General features: G+C 38.1%; 1 protein-coding gene across 1 annotated transcript; it reads left to right on the top strand.

Moving 5' to 3' along the window:
* Positions 1-3,628: 3,628 nt before the first annotated feature.
* On the top strand, positions 3,629-8,996 carry esd (esterase D/formylglutathione hydrolase). Its single transcript, XM_079230880.1, has 9 exons — positions 3,629-3,726; positions 4,566-4,640; positions 4,760-4,848; positions 5,095-5,193; positions 5,790-5,914; positions 6,007-6,126; positions 6,785-6,883; positions 7,702-7,869; positions 8,605-8,996. The coding sequence occupies exons 2-9, from the start codon at positions 4,573-4,575 to the stop codon at positions 8,683-8,685; spliced, it is 849 nt and encodes a 282-aa protein (XP_079087006.1). The 5' UTR covers positions 3,629-3,726; positions 4,566-4,572; the 3' UTR covers positions 8,686-8,996.
* Positions 8,997-16,055: the final 7,059 nt, after the last annotated feature.

Genomic DNA, 16,055 nt, shown 5'->3' with positions numbered 1-16,055 from the left:
GTTCAGTGATGAGGTGCTGACTCCAGATGGCCTCAAGAAACCCACAGACGGACATGTCAAAACAGGCAAAATTACATTTTATTAATCATAAAATCATTAACTGTTACTTTTAAAATAGGCAGAAGGTCAAATTGGAAATGTCTTCAGACTGAAACTGTTTTCAGGGAGACTTCTGGATTATGTATCTGGCATTCAGAAAGAGAGGAATTACGGTTAGAACATATTTAAAGTATTACACTGACTAATAACTGGTTGTCAGTTCCTCATTGATTATTAATGCACAAATTATCCCAAAATACTTCTCCTGGCCTTTTCTCTATCCTCACATTTAAATGATGCATAAATATTCAAATAGGATGTATGACCCTCGCGGGGATCGATCATGATGTCATATTTGTTCAGCTATTGATTGAGTGAAAGGCCTTTAGTGGCGCTCTGTACTGCAACTGTGAGGCATCAGGTTATCTTACATTGAAGCAGTTTATTTTAAGTGAAGAATAAGCACCAAGTGATAATCATGTTATGATCTTCATATCATTTAAAGACATCTCAGACTCTGGTCATGGTCAGATTTTACTCTCATCCTGCTAAACTGTACTTTGTCAGCCTGAACACAAGATTCATAAAGAATCACTTATTTCCACATAAAGTGGAGGTCGACTGGGATAGATTTGACAAATCAGACTCTTTTTAACAGTTTTTTAGCTCAGTTGATACATGAAAATATATGTGTGTGTGTGTGTGTGTGTGTGTGTGTGTGTGTCTCTTTGTCCAGTGCCAATGCACTGAGGCGACTCAGGCCATCAACTCCCAGAGCATCAGAGGTCCGCAGCTCAACTTGCTCGGATGAATAAATCCGCGATGTTAAATATCTGAGAAATCTCTATTCGAACCGGAGAAAATCATCAAATCCCCAGAATGAACTGCAACAAATGATGTGCCAAAAAAAAAGAATCAAGCTGTTGTTTCTCTGCAGAAAATTCATTCTGTCATGTTATTATGTAGAAAAAAGTGAATGTGTGATGACAAATAAAGCATGATATCACAATTAAGTTCATTACAGGAACATTTTTAGTTGCATACTTTATATTTGACATATTATGAATTTATTCTCTAAAATGTTGTGACTTTATTCTCAAATGATTCCAACTTTATTCATGAATTATTATGATTTTACTCTCAAAAATATCCTGACTCTGTTTTCAAAATACTTCAACAGCATTATATATATTTTGTATAAGATTATATTAATTAAATATTGATTGGTCAGCAGCTCAGTCCCACAGTCTGGGAGGTCAGAGGTCAGGTGCAGACCAGCATGGTAAATGTTGCTTAAAGGTACAGTATGTAGCATTTAGGGCGATTTATTGGCAGAAAAGGAATGTAATGTTATTATGTATGTTTTATTTAGTAGTTAGCTGTAGACAAACCAGACACTGGCTCTAGATGAGGTGTTCATCTACATGTTTGGTGCACGGGAGAATTTTAGTTTGTTGAATTCTGCAACCTCATCGCTCGATGCTGCCGAATCCGACACACTGCACCTTTAAGGACACTTCAGGGGTTGTTGATTTAAACCAGTACAAGAATGCACACTCACTTACACTTACACACACACACACACACACACTGGACACGCGTCCAGTTTGAGGACAGTGGCTTCAAACACACTGACGGCCTTCCACTGCTGCCTGAGAGAAATAAATGATGAGCAGGAAAACAGTAACGTGTGACAAATTAATTTATAAATGGAATCTTCCCAGCACACATGGGTGCATGGCTGCAGGCATGAGCATAATCATGTTGGGAGCAGGGGGAGTATTGAGGATGCGAGTGAATTTAATCTGTTCTTTTTGAGGTGGTGGTGGGTGGTGGACGATTTGAAACGGTCTAATTTAGGAAGCAGCCGCAAAGACAGACAGGACACGCGTATTGGTGTGCTGTGTTTGTGTTAATAAATAATTTAAGATCCAGGTTGTGCGTACGCGGTGACGGGGATGAAGACCGCTGAGGAAGCGGATAATATGGGGATCAACACACACACACACACAGATCAACGAAGACAGACTTTATTTCAGAGAAATTAGGTTTTTCACAGAATGTAAACATACAGGAGGACAGTAATTACATTTTTGTTTATGTTTTACTTGCTTTAGTTTACTTCACACAAAGCAGGCTGGTTCTTTAAAAACAAAAGTGGTTGCCAATGGTTAAAGCTTTATAGGTGTTATGTATTTTTCAGAGACTCTAATGTCTGACCAAAAGGAGTTCCCTGATGGTGGAGAATGTTTCTGGCCTTTTACAGGAGCCTTTTAAAAACCCACCTATTTTTAGTCCCCTTTCCTCAAAAATTGCATACCCAAACTAAAAAGGGTGCATCTCTGCAACCACTAGGGGTATTTTTATAAAAGTTACACATGTGAGATTTTGTTCAGTTTTGGGTAAATATCAGTCTATATGTTACTGGTTAAGAGTAAATGAAGATGACGCACAGAAAAAAATTAAAAGGTTTCAGGTCCGCCGAGAAAAAAAATCACTTTCAGGATGATTGTTTCTTTGAAATGATGCAGCTGTAAGGTCCAACTCTAACCCAAATCATAGCTCAATATGTGAACATTCTCACTGCAAAGGTTGACTTTGATAAAGTGAAGCAGAACAAAGATAGAGAGGGTTTAGTACAGAGAACATTCAGGCAAGGACTCCAAAATTTGCATTGGGGCACATTTGTGACATTTGAATTTTCTCATGTACCAAACCATATATTTCACTTTTATATTACATATGGTGTTCAATACATCCAAATACAGCAGTTCGGGGCTCTTTTTTTTCATAAAACAAGCTATGATTGACAATTTTATATAACAATCGCTCAGTCTAGAGAGGGGAAGGGTTTTTAAAAGATTACATTGGAAGGCTACTGGATTTTCCATCACTCTACGTCTCTGCATTCCTGCCATGTCTGTCCTCATCTGCTTGGCTTCTGGTCATATTGTGTCTTGTCTTCATCATACTACGTTCATGCTAACACTGATTATTTGCAAATCATGTTTTTGTTTTTTAGTATAGTGGAAGAAGTAATTTGATTTTTTTGCTGAGGTAAAAGTAGTCATACCAGAGTGTAGAAATAGTCTGTTATATTCTCTGCCCAAAGATTTCTTTAATGCTGATGGTGCATTTTCACGCAACGGTAATAGACACAAAATCTGGATATTTATTTGTTTATATCAACAAATATAAAGACCGACATACACACAGACATATAAATGCCCTTTAAACATGTGCATGCATGTGAATTTTGTATCTAGAAATGTAATTCAAATATTCAGAAAAAACATTTTTTTCACGCACATATATATATCATGCAACTATTATCCACCCATTTGTTTTTGTATTTGTAAGTTGTAATCCTATTCTAAAACCGATACATTTATATAAAAATAATAAATACTATAATAATAGTAATGTACTATACAACATAATACAATATTATAATTGACCTATTAATCAATCAAATGTAATATACTGCATCTTTCTGCTAAACACTATCGCCATCTAGCGTCCGAACGGCCACGTTACGTCCGAGACGTAAAGTGTGGAGGGGAGGCCCCCGTGACGTCATCACGTTCACCCTGACGTCGTTGGACTCTGTACCTTCTGGTGACGCCGCTTCTGCACCGGCTGGGGAGTTAGCTAACCGTTTGAGCACAAATACTGTGGTTTAATAAGGTATGCACGGGATAAGTATGCTTCTAGTTTGAGTAGTTGCTTTCTAAAAGTTATAAAAAGCTTTAACGTCTCGCAGACACTCGTAAATGAGCGCTAACAGCACACGAGCTAACTTAACGTGCTAATCCATGCACGCCCCTTCCGATGTGGGACACCACGCCAAACTCCCCTTAAGATTTATGTTAACTATTTTAAAATGTCTCTGCTTATAAATAAGGTACACACGTTTTTTATGTGTTTTGTTAAAAACATGTTTTTGGCTATTCGGCATATGAATGACGCATCTTGTAAAACGCTTTTTTAATTGGTAGTAGTTTTTGTGTGGACTTCACCGTGGGCGCTGCTGCCACTCACTTTAACGTGACCTGTCGTGGTATTTTGTTCACCGTTTCAAAGAGGGGCAAAAGTCCACAGTGCAAGCAGCTTAATGCAGTATCGTCCCCAAAAACAATAGAGTTTGATGAAGTTTATTGATTTGCAAGGTCCACTTACCTCACAAACTTAACTTTTCTATTTTTACATGTATCTGTATTACAGCTGCTACGTGTCCATATGCATGGTGTTATAAAGGTGTGCAGAATAAGCCAGTTTACTCACACAAGTACTGTTAAATTAGTTAAATTATTTTTTATTCAAGCTGCTTTTTGTGAGGAAAAAAAATCCAATGATGAAAAGGATGTTTCTTGCAGTTTAGCTGTATTTTAAAATAAGATAACACTCTGTAATCCACATTAAATCAGTTAGAACAGCAGTAGTAATTTACTAATATTTGTTCGTTATTCTAGGTGACAATATATGCACTGTGTCAAAAGACTATTGTCGTATGGCGTTTTCTACAGATCCGAGATGGCCCACACACAGGTGTCCTCCAACAAGTGCGCTGGTGGCTTCCAGAAGGTTTTCGAACATGAAAGGTGAGATCTGTGTGCTAAAAGCTCAAAAGTCCAAGCTTACAATCAGACCTTGCGACACACACACACACATGCACACCTACATGTGCTAATTCATGTGTGTCTGTGCTTCCTCCATGCAGCACTGAGCTCAAGTGTAAGATGAAGTTCGCAGTCTTTCTGCCTCCCAAGGCTGAGACTGAGAAATGTCCCGTCATGTACTGGCTCTCTGGTGAGTGTGAAGTGTGTTCATGGTCAACAGTGAGAATCATTGATGTGTTTTTATAGTTTTTTTTCACAACAGCAGATCCATTACTTGTTCGTAAATACTCTGGTGAATTTGTCTTTTCATGAGTCTTTTGACACTAAAAGACAATAGAAAATCACCAGTTTATTTGAGCTCTGTTGACTCCAGGTCATCATCATCATAACCGTCATCATCATCATCATCATCAGTTTTCATTCTGTGTTTCTGCAGGTCTGACGTGTACGGAGCAGAACTTTATCACCAAAGCAGGCAGTCAGGTCCCCGCTGCGGAGCACGGCATCATCATCGTCGCACCGGACACCAGCCCACGTATGAAAACACACACTGGCAGTAACACACACACACACACACACACACACACACACACACACACACACACACACACACACACACACACACACACACACACACACACACACACACACACACACACACACACCTGCTCTCATTTACCTGAACATGAGTGCTGTTCATTTCGACCCAAATAGGATATTTCAAAAGCTTGATTCTGCTCAAACTATCAATATTCACCCTATTGATGATGGAATACAGTAAACTCAGAAAGTATTCGGAGCCCTACACCTTTTTTTTTAATTATTAGATTTCGTTATTCTGTAGCCTTATGCTAAATTGTTTTAAAAAAAGGTACCCTCACCAATCAATTTTTTTTACAATATATATCGTAATATCTTAGATATTCTACGCACTCTTCTTCCTTGTCAAAAGTGTGTGCCTACATTACCAACAATGCAACTCGACTGCTGGCGGTTCAGTGTTTGGTAGCTCGTGTAGCCCGCAGCCTTTAGCCTGCAGGTTTTCTACAACTTTATTCATCGCACGTTGTTGTACCTCAGAGACTCAGATGGTTTCCTGTCGACACGTCATTGTTTCCCAACATGCATCAGGTGGCTGCAACATCGAGGGAGAGGATGAGAACTGGGATTTCGGCACTGGAGCTGGTTTCTACGTCGACGCCACGCAGAACCCCTGGAAGACCAACTACCGCATGTACGCCTACATCACGGAGGAGGTGCGTTGGATTCACGTCACCTGCTCACCTGAAACAATGACTTTTCAGTTTTACATTCAGCTCATTCGTTTTTTCTTGATTATCTCTCTCAGCTCCCCAAATTAATCAACGCCAACTTCCCCACCGACCCAGACAAGATGTCCATCAGCGGCCACTCCATGGGCGGCCACGGGGCGCTCATCTGTGCCCTGAGGAACCCTGGGAAATACAAGGTATTGCGTAACATTCAGGAAGGTGTATGTATGTGTATACAACCAGATCACTGACATCTTTATTATCATCAAAACCTTTATTTCCTGTAAATGTAACGGGTAAAAATATTAAGTCAATTTTATTATTCAGTGAATTATTTAAATACACACAATACTGGACATCAATTCACTGCTACAGTACACTGATCTCTACCAGCCAGCCTGAGGATAAAAACAGTTTAATAAACAAAACAACAAACGCACCGCACTGCTTTGTTTTGTTGAAGAAGTCCGATGTTTTCTGCCGTTTGGAGCAATTTTATTTTTATCGTTGCAGAAAACCACCGAATGAATGCTAACATTAGCTTAACATAAACCATGAACTTTACGCTACCTAATAGTTAATAGTACAGTTAAAATAGATGAAAGCTCACAAAATCTTAAGCGATAAAGCAATTATTGTAATTATATATTGAGAAATATTGCATAATAATTATTAATACAAATAAAACAAGAGCGACTAGATGTAATTCAGTTATTTTTCATGTAAATTGCTCTGTAAGTATTTAGAGCGATGCAAACACCTGTGTGTGTGTGTGTGTGTGTGTGTGTGTGTGTGTGTGTGTGTGTAAACGTACTTGGCTAATGCAGCTGACGTGTCCTCGTGTGTTTCCTGCAGGCCGTGTCCGCCTTCGCTCCCATCTGTAACCCGATGCAGTGTCCCTGGGGCCAGAAAGCCTTCTCCGGGTATCTGGGCCCCGACAGGGCCGCATGGGAGGTGAGAGCTCTGCAGACTAATAATTATACTTCTCATGATCATTATACTACCTTATCATGTGAGGACTAGGCGATTAATTCAAAACCTCACTTTGGTGAAAGCACAGAAGTATTAGTATCTAAATCTACTTGATTGTTCCAGTTCAGATTCATGTTGTTTTATTGGATTATAATCATTGATGCATTAATGTGTCAATTACTTTAATGTTGCTGCTGGATTTTACTACATATACTGCATGAATTTCACCAAGGGATCCATAATAGTACATTAGAATTTGTTATTAATCTGAAAACAAACTAAGGATGTCAAATAAATGTATTGGAGTGAAAAGTACAATATGTCCTTCTGAAACCCAGACTAGAGGAGTAGAAGTATAAAGTATGATAAAATGGAAATACTCAAGTACAGTGTTGAGGTTCTTGTAATGTACTTAAGTACTTCTTCTCAGGTACTTCCCACCACTACTGATGACATTGATCTCAACACTAAACAAGTGGGCATGAAAGTAAAGTTGATAACCATTAATACTTCTAAATAATAATCCCACATTAATTTATATGGGATTAAATGTCCTGAAGTGTCAGTAATGTGAAACATTTAGTTTGCTGTCAAAGAACGACATCTTTCACCACAAACTTTCATCAGATGCAGACTTCTCCAAACATGGACAAATGCAACCGGCTCCCTAAAATATAATTTATTTTTCTCAACTTTTCTCATTGCAAAGAAGGAAAGAGTTGAACCGGTTTCACACTAGTTTCAGGATCACACCAGTTCTCCAGCTTCCTCCTCTCAGTTCTCCTCTTTCTCTCCTGAAGGCGTACGACGCGACCTCGCTGGCGGCGTCGTACTCCGGCCCTCAGCTCGACATCCTCATCGATCAGGGCCGCGACGACCAGTTCCTGTCGGCCAGCCAGCTGCTGCCCGACAACCTGATCGCCGTCTGCTCCGAGAAGAAAATCCCCGTCGTCTTCAGACTGCAGCCGGTCGGTTCCTTCAGTCTTCCACTCTGACACCTCATGGGGCATTTAAACACAACAGTTGCATGCTGGGTAAAGCTAGGACAAAGTAATGTTTAAATCCTCAATTAGTCTGCAAAATAAAGTGGATTTATCAGAAACATACATAACAGTTTAAACTATCTGAGAAATGACTTAAAAATGTAAACTTAAAAAACAAATGATTGTAGTTCGAGGGTCTCAACATTATTTTAATAGTGAAGGTATTGACCTTAAGCATTACATTTAACAGTAGAACAACTATAAGTTGAATTGGTAATAAAAATATGAATAACTAACTATACATATCTGAACATCATCTAAAAGAATGGACAATCTAAAAAGACACACAAGGTAATGATGCTGCTGGAAATCAATAAAACAACTATAGTAACAATGCAGATGTATTATTAATTGTGTTTTTGTGACGGTAGAAGAACATATTTATCAGCTTTATTGCAAACTTTCTAAAAGAGTTTGGCAAGTTTAAATCTGTATTTCTTTTGGGGTTTAAAACCAAACAATATGCAATTAACCATGAAATAAAGGCAGCAACTATTCACAGTATACCAGCTGCAAAATATTAGATTTTTTAAAATGTATTTAATCAAAACGCAAATTAGTAAGAGTTCAGACTTGAACAAATCGGTTTAGTTTTGAGTTGCTTGGTGTCCTTGTTTGACTTGACCTTTGTGACCTTGAAGCGGTGCTTTCCTCCCGCAGGGCTACGACCACAGCTACTTCTTCATCTACTCCTTCATGAACGACCACATCAAGCACCACGCCAAGTTCCTCAACGCCTGAGCGCTCGCCAGAGGAGGAGGAGGAGCGTCCAGGTCGGCGTCTTTCAGACGCTGCTGCTCCGCTCTCCTCACATCAATCACAAGCAGTTTTTCTCTCCCGGCAGAATTTAGTACAATGACGTCATCCGTTCCCTGGAAACCAAATTCTAAAATGAGAACGAGTCGGATGCCTTCGTACCTTCTGGTTAGACAGCACTTACCTGAAGTCTCAAATAAGAACAACTTTATTGTGTCATGTGATTTTGATGGAAGTGGAAATAAAAAAAAGTCCTATTTTTGCCATTGAACATTTTTAAGAATAAAGTTCTCAGTTATTCATTTTGGTGTTTTGTTCTTATTGAAGTTTGTCGACCTGAAAATCTCCAGATCACGTCCATTAGAATAAAAGGTTATTTTATATCGTAATGTTCCATCAGTGGTTCTCCATTCTTATTAAATACTCTACGGCTTTTTGGACATTTTTATCAAACTATATTTATTTTTTACGATATACTATATTTTTATGACTTGTTGGAATACTATAGTATGATTTTAACATAATATACTATGCTTATTTATGACATACCATGACTTATGATATTTGAAATGTACTTTTATGACAAACTTTACTGCAATTTGTGAAACTTACCTTACTATTTTCAGTTTTTCATTGCATCCCCCCCAAAGCGTGTACAAATATTTGATTTAAATAAATGAAAGTAAAGTCATTTTAGTTTCGACATCCACATATTTTGTGCATAAAGTACTTCCACTCGGCGATTGCATTATTTAGACAGTTGAGGTCTTTACTGATAGTGATGAGAAATACAGTGCATTATATACAGTATTCACAGCAGTTAAGGCGACATTAAAGGGACATTTCATGCATTTAAATTTGAGTTGCTGTACAACAAATTACACAAAAGGTTCACAAAGAGTTACAAAAGGGTCGTTACATCAAAGTCACATAAAAAATAAATTTCCTCCCAGTCAGAAAAGTACAAAAATGTGAGTACAGGCCGTTTCTGGACAATATTTATATACAAAATAAGAGACATTAAAAACAACAACACTGCTTCAGCAGGTTTGATTCACCATCATTTACACAATTTACACCAGCGTCACATTTATTAATTCTCTGTTCTCTCATTTCAGATTAAAAAGGTGATTCAAGATTTTCCCAGTTGCCAAAACAAAGATATAAATATAGAAGTTTAAAGTGCAGATTCTGTCGGGGTGGGGGGGGGGGGGGGGGGGGGGGGGGAAGCAGTTTTATTGCTTTTTCCCCCAAACGAATGTGATGATGTGATGAGTAGAAAACTGTGGATATGAAATATGATTATATGAAGAAATACATGTTCATTACGAACAAGCAAATGTAAATTAATTACTAAAATATCCGTATTCTTTGACATTATACTCCCGATATCTTTTAGACTGTTTTCAGCAGGCGTTTTGAATTAAATTAAAATGATTTAACGTCACGTATATATGTAAGAAATATTAGGAAGACAGTTTGTTGCTCTACGTCTATTTTACACGTTTTAGCTGCGAGGCAAAAATAATACTGTTATCAGACAATAAAAGCTGATATAATGCATACAACACATTTGCATCATTACTTCACCAAGATGACCATAGTGTAGAAATACGTGAACATTTGCTTATTTTGTAATCATATATGTGATATTGTAGGTTAATCGGATGCTAAAGTTTACTGAAGTGAGTGTTTTCTGGTGAAATATACAGTACATAAGGAAATAGACAAATACATAACTGATCACTTTTTTTTTTTTAAACATTATTTCAACATCAGGAAATTCTTTGTGATAAAAAAAATATGTACACAGGCTATAGTACATTTAAATAAAATCATTTAGTTTTACCACAAGAGAGTGAATGTTTGTTTTGGCAACTGTCAAATCGATCCAGTGGAAACATTTATTTATCTTTCTAATTTCTTTTACTGCTGAATCTTTATGTAGCTCAAGCTTTGGATAGCAAGCTGCATCACATGCACGGAACGAAAAAAGACTGAATCATAATGATCACTCGTTCATACACGCCTGCTGGTTCAAGACACTGGTTGTGGGTTTATTATGACGTTTAGGAAGACGCGCGATCTGATCCCAGACCTGCCGAGAGGGTTTGAAGGGGCAGCACGTGAATCCAGAACAAGTTATCATTAGGATTTATTTATCAATAACACCTAAACTGGTCAAAAAGTTTGGAATTAGTATTATATTGCTGTCATATTAAAACAAACAGAAGAAGAAAGCAGTATAATTGAGACCCCAAATGTATTATTTGCATTTTAAATAGTTTGGGCCGCAAAATAGTAATAATTAAATGATTCTATCTTCCGTGTAGTTGACGTCCCCACACTGCTGCATGACAGCGGAGAACATCGTTGGAACTTGTTTTGTTTCGTCTTGGATTTGTTTTACAGTCCAGAAAAGATGAAATAATCCTTATTCCTCTTTATTGAACCACAACGGCTCAATTTGGCTCTAAATATTGAGTTAATCCTTTTGAGATAACTAACCTCTTCAACACAGGACTTCAGTGTAGTATTTTCAGTGTGGTATTAGCATTTGAGAAGTAAATAATATAATTCCATCTCAATGGAAAAAAAGAAATATTATATTAAGATAAAAAGAAGAACTCCGCCGGTGATCATTATGGTCTATTACAGAGCCAGCTCTTGTAACATGTGATCTCATTGTTTTAAGTTATAGAAGTATATATTGGAAAAAAAATGCATGTCTGATTAATAGAGCTGCTTCAGCAAGCGACTATCACTATCATCAGGTCTATAAAAACCTGTTCCGTCTTCACGTGACATTATAATCATGATATCTTTTGGCTGCGACGTTTATTTCAAATGAGTCGGAGCTCAACTATTTATGAATTATGAATCAACCAGCCTTCATAAAAAAAGTCACTCAAATTAAAAGTGCCATCTGAAGATGAAGATTCTTGATCCGATTGAGTCAGAGCGGCATTTACTCCCCCCTAGTGGTCAACTCGCCTAACGCAGTTTATTAAAGAAAGACCAAACCATCTTCCAGGGATTTCTATATGAAACATATGCAGCTGCTTGTTTGAGAGAAGATGACATCAGAGCGTTGTGCCGGTTGTCCACATGACGTACTGCCCCTCAACAGCTCTTAGTGTCCAGCATAACCACACAATTCTCACGCTCACGCAGTGGAGTGAAGCATCAACAGTGCAGTAAACCCAAACCGACTCCGAGTCACAGAATCTCTGATCTCATGCAGCAGGAGCAGCTCAGGCAAAAAAAAAAAACAGGCGTGAGGAACATTAACTTCATATTTTGCAATAACATTTTTATTGCAAGACTTGAAGTGTTTCAAAAATATTTTTTTTTTAAATCTCCTTAAAAACCAATCCAGACGGCCTGATGAGCCGGAGGAGCGTCTGCATGAGATCTCGCCCTCACTGCTCCTGAAATATAAAAATCTAATACACAACTCTGATATTTATCAAGTGTCTCGCTGTATGGAAGCTGATCAATATTCACACAGAAATCAAGATGATCCGGGGTTTCGACACAAAGATGCAAACACGAGGAGTTAGAAAACTGAATCTCACAAATAAACATCAACTGCTGAAGTAGTTTCACTGAAGAAATCCTGGAGATGCGTTCAGTGAACACAGATTAACACGCGTGAAAGGATCCAAGGGAAGGAAAGAGCAAATGAAAAATATAGATATATACCTGGATTTGTGAGAATCCATCAGAGATGCTTGATAAACACAGAATAGTGTCCCAGAGGCAGATGAACAGACTCAGACCTGGTTCAGGGACACGCAGAGAGCTCCACAGAAAGTCAGCAAAAACTTTTAGAAAACAGACAAAATTATACCTAAAATATATTAGAGAAAAATATTTTTTGGCATATTTCTTTTTGAAAGTGTACAACAACTCAAACAACTTATCTTAGCTTCTCTTTATATTATAAATATCTTTGTTTAAATACAAATTGTGGTTAAAAGTTGCCTCGCTCCAAGTTAAAACTAGAACATTTTGGTTTTAATCACACAGTCCAGGAACTTCCCCTAAACCGCTCAGCATAAAAGATCCATAATCATAACTGATGGTTTGTAATCAGGGAAGCCTGTGTGATGAACAGGTGACGTTGGTGCTGCTGCAGTCTAATTTGTAATTAAATAACGCATTAAAATAAAAGTCCCTGCACCTGTTTTTGGACAACAGTTTTAGGGCCACGGTTGCACAGAAAAACATCTCAGATTTTTTTTTATTCAATCACAATTTTTTATGAAAATACATAATTTTACAAGAATAAAGCAACAGCTTTATTCTCAAAATATTATGACTTTGCCTAATAAAATTACTACCGAATCTCAAAATAATTTAAATCTTCGTTTAGAAAAGTCTTGAAATTAATTTCAAGGGAAAACAAGTATTATTTCTATTCTTATTTTTTAAATAATAAAAGCCACTTGTGTCATTCTCTAAATATTCCAATACATTTACAAAACCTCAATATTTAATATTTATGTTTTATAATTATGACATCATCTTGTAATATAGTTTTACTCACCAAAATATTGTAACTTAATTCTTAAAAGCGATAAGTGTTCGGTCAATGTGGCCCTAATACTTTGTCATATTTTTTGGTACAACCAGTGGAAACCAAAAAAAGAAAAGAAGAGGAAATAGATTATTCTTCTTCCTTTTTTTTTCATTAATTCTATTTGTAAATTGTATTTATGCCCTTCAGTCAAAGTGTATCTCTTATGTTTATCTAAAGAAATGGAGGAAATCAGTGTTAATTCACACACATCTCCCTGGACACTAATACAAATCAACTCATTTAAGGTGAGGATCGTCTGGGACCAGTCACATGCTGGTTCTGGTTGATTCCTCCACCAGTCTATCTGCGTGGCATCAAACTGACTCCGCCCAGAAGTTCCCTCTCGTGAATTAGCAAATTAATCTTGAGTTCCCTTAACACCATTTTGCATCCTTGAATCTAATAAAACCCACTCTGTTACTGAGAAGGATGCAGAGGCGCGCTGCAGCTTAAAGTGAGGCTTTGATCCAGGGGTGCGCTTGTTGTACGCGTCAGTCAGGGGAAGCTCCACCCGCCTCTGCCGCTCACGTCAGCAGGGTGTGTCTGGAGGATGGCTCCTCCACCAGAGCCTGCACCGTCATGCACAGCTTCCCCAGGCCCTTCTCCTCCAGGATGTGGTGAGGAAGACACAGCTTGTCCTAGGAGGCCGGAGGAGGAAGAGGAAGAGGAGGAGGAGGAGCAAGAAGAGGACAGAGAGGAGCGCAGGAGCAGATGTGGAGGCAGAAGAGAGACACAAAGGGTTTAGACACGGAGAAAAAGCTCCACACATTGACAAAACCATGGACGAACAAAACCTTTCTACCGAGTTTGGCACATGCCGGGTGTACACTGGTGCATACTGCCTCCAGGAGATAGCCATAGCCGCACTCTGAGTCTAACGCTGCCAGAGTTACTCAGCTTATCCTGCATACTTTTTATTTAGAGGATAAATAGCTCTCACGTAGGACACAGTTGTCATGATAGTGGACGTAAGTATGAATTAAGTTTCATATTCAGGTCTCGTGATAACAGAGGTCATTTCGTCACACGTAGCGTAAAAGTCGGGTGACAAGACGCTACTACTTTCGGTGGGTGTCCCCGCTAGTTCCCCGCTAACAGTTAGCGCTGCTGCTAGTTCCCCGCTAACTTCCGCTAGCTCACGCTAGTTCCATGACAACCGCCGAAGGTAGCGGGACCAGCCCCGGCTCGACGCCCGACTCGGGCAGAGGAGACGCGGGTAGTAGCAGCAGCAGCGGGGAGCTAGCAGCAGCGCTAGCTTGCTACAGCGGGGACAACCGCCGAAGGTAGTAGCGGCTTGTAACCCGGCTTTTACGGTAACAACCTGGAAATGTTTAAATATTTAAACTTAACTTAAACTGGACTAGGTATTAAAAACCTAAGATTAATTCTATTTCATGCTGATTTTCTGTCTTACAGCTAGCAGAAAGTTAGCTTAGCATAAAGACTGGAAACAGGGCTGAGCCCGTCTGTCCAAAAGGTAAACAAATACATAACTCTGTCCACCAGAACCTCTAAAGTGCACTCATCAGCTTGTTATATCTCGTTTGTTTGATATCTAACGTGTAGTTAGAATTTTACAGGCGTCGTGTGCCGGACTTCTTCACTTCCATCTTAAACAATGACTCCGTCCAACAGACAACATTCCTAAACTGCATTTATTACCTCAGTCTTTAACAGTCAAATATCGTACATAAGTCATAAAAATAATCCTTCTCATACATGAAATCCATTCACATCATCAGCACAAAGTAAAACAAATAATAAAAAAAGAAAAGAAAGAAACAGCAGCAACTGAATGATTAATTCACAGAATATGAAATGTAATAACACAAAGTAACAATTTACGAGTTCCAACAGCCAATCAGCGGCTCACATGGGCCGTAAAAGTTGGGTTTTCTATTAATTCCTCAGTTTTTAATTTCTCTAAACAGTACAAACAGCGTGATAATCTACTCCTCCACGTATCAAATCCCCCAAGATAAACTGCTTAATATGATTTATATATATATATATATATATATATATATATATATATATATATATATATATATAACTTCATCAACTCTTCTAGTGTCTATAGCCCTTCACGTGTTCACACAAACAGTCACATTGCATATCAGGATACTGAAGAGTTGTAAACTCAGAAAGCAGGACAAAGATAAAGAAATAGAGAAAATAAAATTCACATTTTTCTTAAGTTTCAAAACATCATATACTCAAATATTGTGTTAAAATAACAATTCACATTCAAAGTAAGACCCCAAATAACACCTAACTGATTTTAAATAATCATTAATGAATATAATATGGCTTTCGTTTGCTCCTCTACACTTTAAAATCACAATTATAGAAAAGACCCTACTCTCTTTGTGTCGCTCTACTTGTGAACCATTCAGGAATCATGTGCTTATGAGGAACTACTGTGAAATACGATTTCAAGGCATCAACTATTGTCTCTCAGATTCTCATTTTAAATGTCTTGTTTTCAAAGTTAAACAAATGTTATTAATGGAGGCCTTCTTCTCATCCTGCAGATAAACAGCTGTTCTCTATTTGGCGGGATCTGGATAAGCAGCAGCTTTCTGGTTAGCTCAGCAGCTACAGAACAGTAGTTCGATCACTTCAAACCTCCTGAAACTCTTATTCTGAGAGACCTCTGCTGTGCTTTCTGGTTATTAAAGCCGCTCTATGACTGCTTACGGAGTGTCATGTTGTCCAAGAGAAAATCCCTTTGTAACATGTCTTTCTGTACTATGAAGCTATGGTAAAA

The sequence above is a fragment of the Taurulus bubalis genome (assembly GCF_910589615.1).
Source record: "Taurulus bubalis genome assembly, chromosome: 15".
Taxonomy (NCBI): domain Eukaryota; kingdom Metazoa; phylum Chordata; class Actinopteri; order Perciformes; family Cottidae; genus Taurulus; species Taurulus bubalis.
The sequence above is the reverse complement of the archived record's forward strand: the minus strand, read 5'-3'. Positions and strand labels throughout refer to the sequence as shown.

Coding starts and splice junctions, on each gene's coding strand:
- esd (XM_079230880.1), top strand. CDS start 4,573: ATGGCCCACACACAGGTGTCCTCCAACAAGTGCGCTGGTGGCTTCCAG. Junction 5,194..5,789: donor CGCACCGGACACCAGCCCAC/GTATGAAAACAC, acceptor AACATGCATCAG/GTGGCTGCAACATCGAGGGA. Junction 7,870..8,604: donor TCGTCTTCAGACTGCAGCCG/GTCGGTTCCTTC, acceptor TTCCTCCCGCAG/GGCTACGACCACAGCTACTT.